This window comes from Maylandia zebra, linkage group LG7 (genome assembly GCF_041146795.1).
Source record: "Maylandia zebra isolate NMK-2024a linkage group LG7, Mzebra_GT3a, whole genome shotgun sequence".
Taxonomy (NCBI): Eukaryota; Metazoa; Chordata; class Actinopteri; order Cichliformes; family Cichlidae; genus Maylandia; species Maylandia zebra.
The window spans coordinates 44,899,505-44,913,175 of NC_135173.1; the positions used below are offsets into that span (position 1 = coordinate 44,899,505).

The 13,671-nt window shown below is 40.4% G+C and overlaps 1 protein-coding gene across 1 annotated transcript; it reads left to right on the forward strand.

Annotated features, from left to right (window-relative positions):
• The first annotated feature begins 1,659 nt into the window (after window positions 1-1,659).
• Window positions 1,660-12,367, forward strand: drg1 (developmentally regulated GTP binding protein 1). The gene is made up of 9 exons (XM_004538191.5): window positions 1,660-1,860; window positions 3,414-3,537; window positions 3,666-3,841; window positions 3,947-4,016; window positions 7,483-7,652; window positions 8,336-8,466; window positions 11,004-11,171; window positions 11,317-11,439; window positions 12,001-12,367. The coding sequence occupies exons 1-9, from the start codon at window positions 1,822-1,824 to the stop codon at window positions 12,098-12,100; spliced, it is 1,101 nt and encodes a 366-aa protein (XP_004538248.1). The 5' UTR covers window positions 1,660-1,821; the 3' UTR covers window positions 12,101-12,367.
• Window positions 12,368-13,671: the final 1,304 nt, after the last annotated feature.

The window sequence follows — 13,671 nt, forward strand, 5'->3', positions numbered from 1 at the left end:
GTTTGCAATACTTTGACTTTATATGCAGTTATACACTCACTGGATGCTTTTTTGGTACACCTTTTCAACAGCTCATAAATAAGACAAAAACCCATGTGTTAAATATGATACACATCACATGGCAGGTAGATACGGTCAAGACAACCTGCTGAAGTTCACACGGAGGATCAGAATTGGGAAGAAAGGTGATTCAAGTGACTTTGAACATGGCGTGGTTATTGGTGCTAGACGGGCTGATGGGTGACATGAAATACGATACATGAAATATAAACAAATTTCCAAAATATCTGTTATGTTATTTATGAGTCCTTCCAATTCAGTTTAAAAATAATCATATTTTATTGTCAAAGCAAGTCCTGGATTACTCGTTCATGCTCTGCCTGACTCTACTTAGATCTGCCGTGTTTGTGCCAACCAATGACAGTCATTGGTGCCAGCAGAGACGTTAAAGAGTGCCCTCTGGTGGACAAACTATGCAACATGAAAACTGATAACATTACCACTCATAACATAACTCATAATATCAGCAGTGCCGATATATCGGTCGGTCTTCAGTATGATCACAGTGTGTCCATCTTCTGATGGCTGTTTTCAGGAGGATTACACATGATGTCACAAAGTCCAGATCATCTCATACTGACTGATAATGAGTTGACTGTACTCAAATGGTCTGATCTCAATCCAATAGAGCACCTTTGGGATGTGGCAATGGGGGATTCTCATAAAGGGTTGTGCAGCTGCAAAATCTGCAGCAATTGTGTGATCATTTCAACATAGACCAAAATCTCTGAGGAATGTTTCCGGCGTTTCGTTGAATCTGTGTCACGAAGAATTAAGGCTATTCAAAAGGCAAAGGGTATTCTAACCTCATATCACTAAGGTGTACTCAGTGAAGTGGCCCACGAGCTTATTTTTTCATCAAAATTTTCTTCTATAGAGGTGTTTTTTATTCATAACCTAATTTAGGAGACGATAATTTAGTTCATGTGTAGTTAAATAGTTTTGTTTTATACTGAAAAGCACTTCTAATATTTAACTTGTGGATTATTTCAATAAAAGAGCAAAATAAATAAAAGCGCACTATCCAACCTGAGTAAATGTACTCATGCAGTATTTTAGGTACAACTTTTGTATGACGATATAAGACAACAGTGGTACATTCTCAGCTAGACACTGATTAAATCTGATGTTTTACAGCGACGATGTCTCCTCACAACTCAGAAACATCCGAAACTTGAGAAAAGTACAAGCCAATGCTCATCTGCACAGGCACACAGGCCTCATTAATTCTTAATAAAATATTGTGTTTAATAGCTTTGTTGTACGTTTTGACGTAAAGATTTTTTTTTCCTCGAAGAGCTAACTGGGATTTATCAAGCAAGTTAACTAAACGTTTTTTTTCCTGATATCCAGTGAAGTAGAACAACCTTTCCAAATGAATAATGGAATTTTCCATTATCCATAGCCGTACTATAGCAGTACTTGTGTTTATACATTTTATTTGAAATTTTAGTTGTACTAAATTCCACCTTCCTGATTCGCAAATGAAGCATTTGCACTTATGGAAGCTCATGCTGCGTTGGCGTTTCTCTTTTTTGTTCAGTGAGCAACCTGTGAGTGAACGCGGGCTGTCATTGGTCAACGCACCGGGTATCACGCCCCGCCTCTGTCCGGGTTCTCGCGAGATTTCCCTGGAAACGCCGCACCACCGCGTTCGTGTGGTGTGCATGCTAAAGTACCCCAATAACTTTGCCAACTTCCATGTAAAACCTTTTCAGTTTCAATCGGTAACGTGAATTTTACACGGGGAACACCGTCACCATGAGTATACTCGCCAAAATAGCAGAAATTGAAAATGAGGTAAGATGGAAACAGCGGGCGGGCTAACCCGCTGACTGTCACGTTTAAGCTAGCCACAAGCTGTTAGCGTTAGCAAAAATATTACAGCCGGGCTTTGTTTTGCTCTTAATATTTCTAACTCACATTTTTTCTTTTGGCCACAAAGTGCATATAAAGTTGCTTTACCCAGTCAGTGAACTTGTGAATCCATTACTAATCATATAAGACAGTGTAACGGACGTGCTAGTGCAGGTTGATGGTGGTAACAAGTAACAAGTTCGCCTTTAAATAATGTGTACACGTTAACTGTTCAATACAAGTTAACTTAAAACGACAGTGTTGTCTTTTAATTCACACGTATCCATATATTATGATCTTTGTATGGTGTGCCGTCTGTTGTTGTATTGAGAAAGCCTCAAATTTGAACATAAGAGTTCGTACCAGCAGGGGTACTTGCTTTAAATTACACTGAATGTTTTTGTTTAAGTTTTTAGTTTAGTTTAAACTTAACTTTAGCTTAACATTCAGCAATTGTTTCATTTCAGCTCAAAACATTCAGCTATCGGCATTCACGCTGCAGTTTCTTCAGAAAATGCCTTTTCTAGTTTTTAATGGAAACCTTACTGTATTATCAGAGGCAGTAAAAGGAAACTCTCCAGGTTGCAGTGCAAAGACTACTTGTTTCACTGTCTTCTTTAAGGGTTGCCACAGCAGATCATTGCTTTCATCGGTCTTCTCTGTGGTCGTCCTCTTATCTCCCTGCCTGGCAGATCCATCTTGAACATCCTTTCCTTTGTTAGCCATTTCTCTCACTTTACCAGCCATAATTCCTACATTTAAAATCTTGCCTTCTATTTTACTGCCTCCAAACATGCCTTCCCCTACTATTCTTTCTCAGTCTTTGGCCATTAGCAGCCACCCTGCTGGTCAGTTGTACCGGTAGCGGTTCTTGTAAGTCACTAGTAACATTTCTAGCTAACGTGTTTGATTTGGCAAAGACTTTACACCGGACGCCCTCCCTGTCACAACCTACCCATTTATCTTTAACTTGAGACCAGCACTAGGTGTACATTTTAATGTGCAGAGAAACACAGTTGTGTTGATCTTGGCCAGGACTTTTCTGCCTATTAAAAATGTTTCCTCCCACATTAAATGCTTTAAACTGTATTATTTATCAAATGGACAGAAAAACTAGGATTATTAAATAAAATGAATGAGTATCTGTTAATTTAGGGTTAAAAAAAACTCTTTGCCTTAACTATGATCATTCAAGTATGTAAGTTTGAGTTAAAGTTGCATGTCAAATGTAAGAAACTCTTGCATTTAAGTTGGCATAAAGTAAAAACTGTACAACATGAGAGAATGGGACCAGGTTTATAGTGTTGTTACTGTGTTGTTACTGCACTGACATTACAGTAAATCCAGATGGGCAAAATTAAACTTTGAATTGTAAAGGATAAGTCTATTCTGTTTTAAGTTTCACCATGACTGTACCTGAGTGCAGTCAGTAAAAACTGCTTACTTAATGTTTTTTAGAAAGTTCTCATGCAGACTGGTATTATTGTTCACTGTAGATGGCCAGGACGCAGAAGAACAAGGCCACAGCTCACCACTTGGGTCTGCTCAAAGCACGTCTTGCCAAACTCAGAAGGGAACTCATCACACCTAAAGGAGGCAGCGGTGGTGGGACAGGAGAAGGTGAGATCAGGATACTTGTGTCCTAATGATGTTACCAAAATTTTGTTTTAAATATTTCTTTATTTTTGCCCGGCAAAGAATGCTAATGCATATTTGATTTTTTTTCATGTGTTTCCTCCAACTTTTAGGTTTTGATGTAGCGAAAACCGGTGACGCTCGTGTCGGCTTTGTCGGCTTTCCTTCTGTAGGAAAGTCTACACTGCTAAGTAACCTTGCAGGTGTATACTCTGAGGTTGCTGCCTACGAGTTCACCACTCTAACAACAGTACCTGGAGTCATTCGGTATAAAGGTGCTAAAATTCAGGTACAAGAGTTTCTGCTTTCTTCAAAATCTGGAATATTGTTCATGCTGTGATAAGGTTTAAGTTATTTGCTTATATTTTTCTTTTTCTGACTTCGTCCTTTTTAGCTCCTGGATCTCCCAGGAATCATTGAGGGCGCCAAAGATGGAAAGGGCAGAGGCCGACAGGTCATCGCAGGTAATGATTTGATTACAGTGGAATCTGCTTGGAGGGAAATACAATGGCAGTTAGAGCAGGGCAATATGACCAAAAATATTTATCACGATATACATTTGAAAATTTGCGATAACGATATAACTGACGATATAATTGACACTAGACAAAATACTTTACAACTCCACAACTTTATTAGTGCAAAAAAAACCATCAATGTATTTTCACTTAAACAAGCAGCTGTTTTTTATGTGCATTAAAGTTCTATAAAAATTTAACAGTGCAAATGCAAATTCCTTGCTGACAGTTAAACCAAAAGGCATTTCCAGTGGAAATTGGCCGACATATCCTCAGCATAACCATGTATAATATCCACAAAACTTAAGAGGTTATACACACACAATACCGTAATATTATGCTGAAGCACAGTACGTATCACTCAGCGAGGCGCCTGCCTACGATAGCCGTAATGCTCCGACAATCCATCAAGCGCTGTGGGTTTGTAGCTTAGCAAAGTCATACTAAAACATTTGACAGATTTTCAAGCGCCGTGTACGACATAAAATCGTTTCGAGGTCAGTAAACACAACCATTGGCTTCATCGGGTGAGGGCCTCCAGCTCGCACTGGAACGGTTCGCAGCCGAGTGTGAAGCAGCGGGAATGAGGATCAGCACCTCCAGATCTGAGGCCATGGTTCTCAGCCGGAAAAGGGTGGAGTGCCCACTCCGGGTCGGGGATGAGTTCCTGCCCCAAGTGGAGGAGTTCAAGTATCTCGGGGTCTTGTTCGCGAGTGATGGGAGAAGGGAGCCGGAGATCGACAGACGGATTGGGGCTGCAGCTGCAGTAATGCGGACGCTGCACCGGTCCGTCGTGGTGAAGAGGGAGCTGAGTGTAAAAGCGAAGCTCTCAATTTACCGGTCGGTCTACGTCCCTACCCTCACCTATGGCCATAAGCTGTGGGTAGTGACCGAAAGAACGAGATCACGGATACAAGCGGCAGAAATGAGCTTCCTCCGAAGGGTGGCTGGCCTCTCCCTTAGAGATAGGGTGAGAAGTTCGGCCATCCGGGAGGGGCTCAGAGTAGAGCAGCTGCTGCTCCACATCGAAAGGAGCCAGCTGAGGTGGTTCGGGCATCTGACAAGGATGCCCCCTGGGCGCCTCCTGGGTGAGGTGTTCCAGGCATGTCCCACCGGGAGGAGGCCCCGGGGCAGACCCAGGACACGCTGGAGAGATTATATCTCTCGGCTGGCCTGGGAACGCCTTGGTATTCCCCCGGATAAGCTGGAGGAGGTGGCTGGGGAGAGGGAGGTCTGGGCCTCTTTGCTTAGGCTGCTGCCCCCGCGACCCGGCCCCGGACAAAGCGGATGAGGATGGATGGGTCAGTAAACACAACCAGAATTCATACATAAGGCACACAGGATTATAAGGGGCACTGTCGATTTTCAGAAAAATCAAAGGATTGATTTTAGGGGTGCCGCATTTTCCAAAAAACATGGTAATAACGACGGCCGGCTAGCATGCTCTACCAAAAATAGTGCTTTGTTGTGTATCTGACAGACGAAAGCTAAACCAGTTCCACACCACTGAAGTTGCAGCATTTTTACAAACCAATTCTGGTTCATCCATTTCATTCAACGATCCGCTTTCGCCCTTCTCATTCTCCGTCGCCGCCATGCTTTTTCCGCCATGTGCGTATGAAAACAAAGGCACTGCACATGCGCGTTTTACCCATATTCTATCGCGAGATTTCATTTTCTTATCGTTGCCCAACATTATACCGGTATTACTGTGAACGGTATGATATGGCCCAGCCCTAATGGCAGCACTACTAATAGTGCTACTAGAATTTAGCTTTCTCCTGTATATATTTATAGACAAATTAAATCATAAGATGTTGTATTTGTAGATGCGAGAACACTAAAATCAATGATTTTCAGTGAGACAATGTTTCACGTCTTTATCTAAAGTTTGCTTAAAACACAACTGCTGATGCTCTACAGATTGACTGTGGCCTTTGGCCTGGAGCTGATGTCATGCCCAGGCTTAACCTGGCGTTTCAACCCTTAACTGCAACACCCTCCATCTGGCGTGTCAGCAGCGATGGCCAAATCACTGCCCACCACCTCCACACTTCCAACCCTACACCTCCCTTTTATACCAGAGCCCATAAGAGGCTCTTTCTGCTGCTTCCACCATCCTGCATACAGCTGTCTTCCGCTCATTTTCTGAAACTCTGAGTGTAGTGAGTGCCATCTACAGTGACTGTACTGGGAACCTTCCACACCCCACTTCTAGAGGAAACAGACATACTTGCCACCCTTTCACTCTACACTCTTGAATAAAGTCTTGGTGTTTTAAGCTCTTCCTTTCATGAGCCTCTTCATTACTGTTACATTTTTCTCTGGCATCAAAAAGTGCAAGCCTGCTCAAAGATTTCTTTTGACCATTATGGCCAGGCAGTGAACCTCAGCTTTATCCACTCACTGGACAATTTATTAGTTACGCTTTCATTGTACCAGGTTGTGGTACTTCCATTAGAACTGCTTTCATTCTATGTGGCACAGATTCAACAAGGTGCTGGAAACATTCCTCAGATATTTACATGATAACGTGACACAGTTGCTGCAGATTTATCAGCTGCTGACAACTTAATGTCATGTTTACAAAATCTGTTTTAAGATGCTTTGTGACATGGTGTGCTATCCTGCTGCAACAATACCTAGGTAGGCTGTGACATTTTAAATAGTGCTCAGTGGTCTATGTAGATTTTACAGGTCATGGTAGTCTTAAGTGCTTGAAAAGAAGGTAACCAGATTTCTTTAGGTTTGTGAAAACATTTCTTGCACCTCATATGAGCTATCGAGGTCACCTGAGGCAAGGTGAGAGTGGGTGTGGAAATGCTCGGGAAAGTTTCTCAAATTTGCATTGTAGGTGGCTGATAACTCGTGTCACACCCACCACCTCTGTTTAGTGACAGACATTCACAGTGGATGTAGATGGACTTCTTTACTCGTCTCTCAAACCGTCTGTGTTCGTGGTCCAAAATGTGAACACTGGCATCCTCAAAAAATGTGCTTTCTCCTTTAAGTTCATTTGTTTTGTTCTGTTGAGCTTTCCCTCCTGTATTGTGCCATGTGTTTATGGAGTGGTCATTTGGTTTCCATAAAAAGCACTCCTCACAGCACTCTCTGGATATTTTCCCTTTTTCAGACAATTCTGTTGATCCTGAAAGCTTTTTCCGAAATGCAGACCAGCTCGTCCTGCATCAAAAACCAAAGTCACTTAAATCCCCATTCTGAAGCTCAAGTTAGAACTTCAGCAAGTCGTCTTGACCCATATGACCTACCTGGCTATATGTCTAAATATTGCCTTGTGATTGGTTGATTTCATATTTGCATTAACGAGCAGCTGAACAGGTGTACTTCAACTGGGATTTCTTTTTACACATTTCTGACTGATGTTATTGTTTCTTTTTCCGCTCTCTCACAGTGGCTCGAACCTGCAATCTGATTCTGATAGTGCTCGATGTGTTGAAGCCTCTTCTTCATAAGAAGCTAATAGAACATGAGCTGGAAGGCTTTGGCATTCGGCTTAACAAGCAACCACCAAACATTGGTTTCAAGAAAAAGGACAAAGGAGGCATCAACTTTACCGCTACGGTACGTCTCATATAATAAACACACTAAATGAAACTTCGCACTTACAGTTTTCACTTTAGAATTAAAAACTCAAGTGAACAATTACACTGATACTTAAAACATCATTTACTTGTCATTAAAGTTAAAGCCTCTACATTCAAGTGTAATGTGTTCTCCAAGCTAAGTTTTTAAAATCTCACAGTCCCAGACATTTTGATGTTTTGTCCTTTATTTGTGTTTATCCTCCTGTCCGGCATTTGTGTCTATCTGTACTTTCGAGAACAGTTTAACCCTCTTGCTACAGCTTACCTGCGCTAATGTTAGCCTAACAGTAGTTCTGTAGCTCATCATGAGGTAGCAGAATGTCAGCTATCCCATTTTCTCTAATCAAACAAACATGGGTGGTATTTAATTTTCCCTTTTTCGTTTATGTCCAGAGCTGAATGTTTTTCATATTTTGCAGTTTATTGTAACACCTTGGAGAGCAGCCACTTTTATTAATTCAGCAGAGCATTTAGATGCAGAAATGGGTAGTGATGCCACATGGATTAGAACATATGGATTTTTATTGTATTGCTGACTCTAATATGTAATAATTGATTAATACAGATCTTTAAATTGTGACTTTTTTAATGACTATTTTCTTGCTTTTTTGTGTTACTTTAAGTCATCCATCCACATGCACTCTCTCTTTCTCTCTCCAGTGTGCACAGAGTGAGCTTGACGCTGAAACAGTTAAGAGTATCTTGGCAGAGTACAAGATCCACAACGCCGACATCACTCTGCGCAGTGACTCCACAGCTGATGACCTCATCGATGTGGTGGAGGGAAATCGGTGAGCTGCTGAAGTGTCACAATGGGCCTTTCTTAGTCATTCTCAGTGGGTGTGGCCTGCCGGTCTGAAATCCTATTTAACACTCCCATCATTCCCACTACAGATGGATTTAAATATGCTGTTTATGTGCTAGGCAGCATCTGGGAGAACTCCTGTTTTAATCTTACTTAGATGACTCAAAGGTTTTTATCTTAATATAAGAAGTCAACAAATATGGGATCAGAGATATGTGGAGTTGAGCATGGTCCCTCCTCTGAAAAAAGCAACTAGGAGAAAGACCACAATACAATAAAATAAAAACTACAATTTCTGCACGGAAACAAATTTATCAAACACTATGTCTATAGAATATTTTTTAAATAATGTCTAAATCCTGTACACCCCCATGTGGATCTTAAGACTGGCCAATCAAAGTCTGAAGTCCGGACTTATTGTCAGCTTTATTGTAAGGGATTTGGCCAAAAAATGCATTACATGTTTAGGATTTACAGCATTTCTTAATGCTGTAAATCCTAAACAATCCTGAAAAGTAATTGGAAAAACATAATTTTAAATACAAGGACTTTTTTTTGTAATTCTTGCAGTGAGTGCTTGAAGTCACCCTTGGACATCACAAGATGTTGTTTCCTCCCATGAGATGCTCCACTAGGCTTTTACCACAGCTGCCTTCAGCTGCTGCTTGTTTGTGGGTCTCTCTGCCCTCACTTTTGTATTTAATAACTGAAAAGCTGCTCTACTGATTTGAGATCAGGTGACTTGGCCACTGAAGAATGTCTCATTTCTTTCCCTTGAGAAACTCGTCATTGCTTTTGCAGTATGCTTTGGGTCATCATCCATTTGCACTGCAAAGCTCTGTCTGATCAGTTTTGCAGCATTTGGCTGAACCTGAGCAGAGAAGGGTTTTTTGTGAAAATCCCTTGAATTAATGATGAAATTCTGGCTTTCATTCACATTTAATTGAGTTAAAATCCACTGTGATGTTTCATAAGGGCAAAATATTTTTAAAAATTCTCATAATTCAGAAGCCTATGGGCCTATTAACTGTAATTGCATAAAGCACTAGGTGGGGCCCCCTCCTTGCCTGTATACTTACAGTATTTATTTGAAGAGAGGTGTCTTAACAAAAGGAAATGTAGCACTACATATTTTAAACATAATTAAAATTACTTAATATACATCTAAAAAAAATAAAGTCAAATGTTCCTGTGAAAAGTAAACACTTTTTCCTTCAAAAAATTACTGAACTTTGGGAGGAAAATGGACACAGTGGAAACTGTAACCACCTGTTATACAATTGAATGAAATATACATTATTTATTCCATCCATCCAGCCATTCTCTTCCATTTATCCAATTCAGGGTAGCAGAGGGTTCGAGGCTATCACAGCTACCATAGAGAGGTGGGGTACACCCTGGATAAAACACCAGTCTGTGGCAGGACTAACGCGGAGAAACAGACAACGATTCACACCGACACAGACAGCCAATTTGCAATCACCAATTAACGTAAACCCACTAACTGCATGTCTTTGGACTGGAAGGAAGTACAGCGAGAACCCAGGCGTGTAAACTCCACATCAGGCAGTAGTGCTTAAACAGTATATAGATCGATAAAATAAGATATGTCAAAAGAAATAAGGCAGAAAGTAATTTGAAGTTAAAAAATAAATACAATAAATTAAGATAAGTTTACATTTAAATGAAAATATTAAGCTTTATATGAAAAACAAAATATCTCAAAATCAACAAGCAGAATAAAGGAATTAAATGTCTTACTAAATGTAGTAGAAACAGTAGAGCATGTCAGTGACTCAGAGTATACTAGAGTGTATAGTTGACAATGCAGTTCAGTTTTATTTATGTAGCACCAAATCATCACAATGGTCTCAAGACACTTAATATTTTAAGCTAAAGACAACATTATAGACGAACCCCAGTGATTCAGCGATTTCCTTATGAACACAAACTTGGCATCAGTGGGAAGAAAAACTCATTTTCAACAGGAAGAGGCTTCTGGCAGAACGCGGCTCAGGGTGGAGCAGCCATCTGCTGTGAGGGGAAAGGGAAAAGCACAGAGATGGCAAAGCACAAACTGTGACAGAGTGCAAAAAAAGGACTTACTCTAGTCGCATGTAAGTGCAAGAGGAGTGAAAGAGGCAAATGCATTATGGGAGGTCGTGCATTATTCTGAGCCAACAGCAGCAACACCGAGGGATAGTTCAAGGTCACCTGATCTTACTTTTACTGCAAGCTCTATGAATTTATAATGATATTCATTAGGAGTTATTCTGCCAAAAGTAATTGATTTGTAAATCTTCTGTTTGAGACCGCGTGCACCCTGTGCTAGGCAAATGGCATTAGTTGTAATATCTAACATTTGCGTATCAGCTGACATGTTAGTTAACAAGTAAATGTAGTAGAAGGCTTCATGCTGCACCAAAATATAGACTCATTTATTCACCATTTTATTTCTTGGATTATTTAGTATAACTGAGTATGTAGTGGTTTCACTTACAGACTCTGTCCCTGTCCCAACAGCGTCTACATCCCATGCATTTATGTGCTCAACAAAATCGACCAGATCTCCATTGAAGAGCTCGACATCATCTACAAAGTGCCCCACACTGTGCCCATCTCAGCCCACCACCGCTGGAACTTTGATGACCTGCTGGAGAGGATGTGGGACTACTTAAGGCTTGTGCGCATGTAAGAATTTCCATCAATACAACCTGCAAAAGATTCTGTGAATGCGGCGAAAGTCAGTTATAGATTTAAAGCAAGTCTTTGGAAAATTGGAGTGTTTGTGTGTTCAAACTGGAAAAAGTTACTGAGATGATACGTTTACTTACAGCTACACCAAACCCAAAGGCCAGCTTCCTGATTACACGTCTCCTGTTGTGCTCCCCAATGACCGAACTTCAGTGGAGGATTTCTGCATGAAGATTCACAAAAACCTCATCAAAGAATTTAAGTAGTGAGTATAGTTGCCTTAGCTAAAATGCTAATATTTTAAAAATATTTTTGTCATCTGAGGTTATATGTAAGTGATTTTAGAGTGTGGTGTTGATCAGATTATTCTTAATGTGTTTTTATGCGTCAAAACCTTAAAACTAAAACTGGGTGGACATTCTTTTTCTCATGACTCTATCACCTCCCTTAATGGCAACATTTACCAGACTAAATGTTGCCATCACTGGAACGTTTGATTTTTAGACATGTGACCGCGTGTTGCACCACCATCTCTAAATGGCCCTGGCAAGATAACATCGTCAATCATTCATTATGTTAGTGCTGCTGAGCATTAGCCATCCTCAAGGGAACGGACGGGTAAAACTGTGACACATGGAAGCTTTTGCTCCTTAAGGATGTCACATACCCAGTAGGTTCCTTTATAATAGAGCTGTAGCAAAGAATGATTTGTCGGGCTACTTTATAATGGCCTGATATCTTTTCTTTTCACACTCTTGAACGAATCATCAGTCAACCAGGATCAAACTCTTTTTTTTTTTTTTCTTTTCTTAACTCTTTCTTTCAGTGCACTTGTTTGGGGCTCCTCTGTAAAGCACAACCCTCAAAAGGTGGGCAAGGACCATGTGATGGAGGATGAAGATGTTATCCAGCTGGTGAAAAAGTAAAAAAAAAAAAAGGATTCTTAATGCTCACTGCATGACCCATGTTATCACAAAGTGTTCTGTACAGCTGCTCAATAAACTACCGGACATGTCTGTCATTACAGCATCTGTTGTTTTTGCTTTCATTGATTTAAAACAATGGCAGGTTAAAGTGTCATATTTAAAGTAACACACAGTACTTAACACCATGAATAGTTCATATTGAATATTGGTTAAGGCTTCCATTGACTCCTAAAAGAACTGTACAATAAAATCACAGTGGAATCTCAATGTGTCTGTTATTTTATGCTTTTTATTATTCTGTGCTTTTATTCAGATAATAGATTTATTACTTTATCAAAAAGTGTAACCAGGAGTGTTCTGTGTTGTGCTAAATTTGGTTTTTTAGGAAAAATCCGACAGAAATGTTGCAGATGCGTACCCGCAGCCAGCATTATGGCTAACATTTAACTGTGGCTTAGAGGGGGGAGGGGGGGAAAGAGATTTATATGACATTGATGATGGGGATAGTTATTCAAACTGGTGGCCCACCCACTCCCCCGCTCTCTGGTGGGGACGGCCACTCAGGTTAATAAGTTCATTCACTCAGATGCAGTCTGAGGGTTGTTGGGATGTTCACAAGTAGCCAAACTCCACAGAGCAAAATAAAGCTGCTTTTTATTGGCACTGGGTGCACTCTTGGAAGTTGGTGTTATTTAATGTCCGTATGTTACAACAAGACCACTCGGAGTGCGAGTACCAGAAGCTAATGAATGAATGCGATGGATGACACCAAGCATGTAAACTGTGGTATAATATGGCTGGATTAGAAATTTGAAGAGTGAAATCAAGCAGTCCAAACATGAAAGATACTCATGTTTTGTTTTTTAATTATCAAGCGTGTGTGCAAAACCCATGCAAAGATGTTGCCAAGCTAAATAGGAGACCCTTACAGTATATTTAATATGTATACATCAAATGCAGGCATTTTATCATATATTGGATATAGTATTGCAAAAAAATGCATGCTTTTATCTTCATTTACTAAATTAATATGATATGGAACCGCAAAGAAAAATGATTCCAGTTTGCCAGCGAGAGAAATCCACTGCATGTTTCCACAAAATCTTTCTCTGCTCATAGGTAAAAAGCCACTTATTTGTTAGAAGTGTCATCAACATTGTGCTTTTTTTCTAAAATAAATTGGTTACAGTGTCTAATTCGGGATCATCCTTAACACTTTAGATTTGCACAGATGTGTTTAGGAAAAAAAACAGATGTGAAAGTGAGACAGCATGACCGACAGTATAACGGTTCATGGAGTGTATTTGATATCTTTTGACTCCAGTTCTTTTAGCCCAAAAGCCACTTTTTAGTAAAAGCTGCAGTGGTTGAAGGTGAAGCCTGCCTGTCCAGCAGAAGCAGCAGCAGCAGGATCAACCCTTCCCAGACACCGCCTCTTCCCCACCCCCTTTTACCCTGTAAATTATAGCAGCACTTTAGCTAATGAAAGAGTTGAACACTGGGCACTAATAAAAGCCATTAAGTGAATAAAGCACTTCCCCCTCTAACAAAATTAAAGAATCTACCCATTT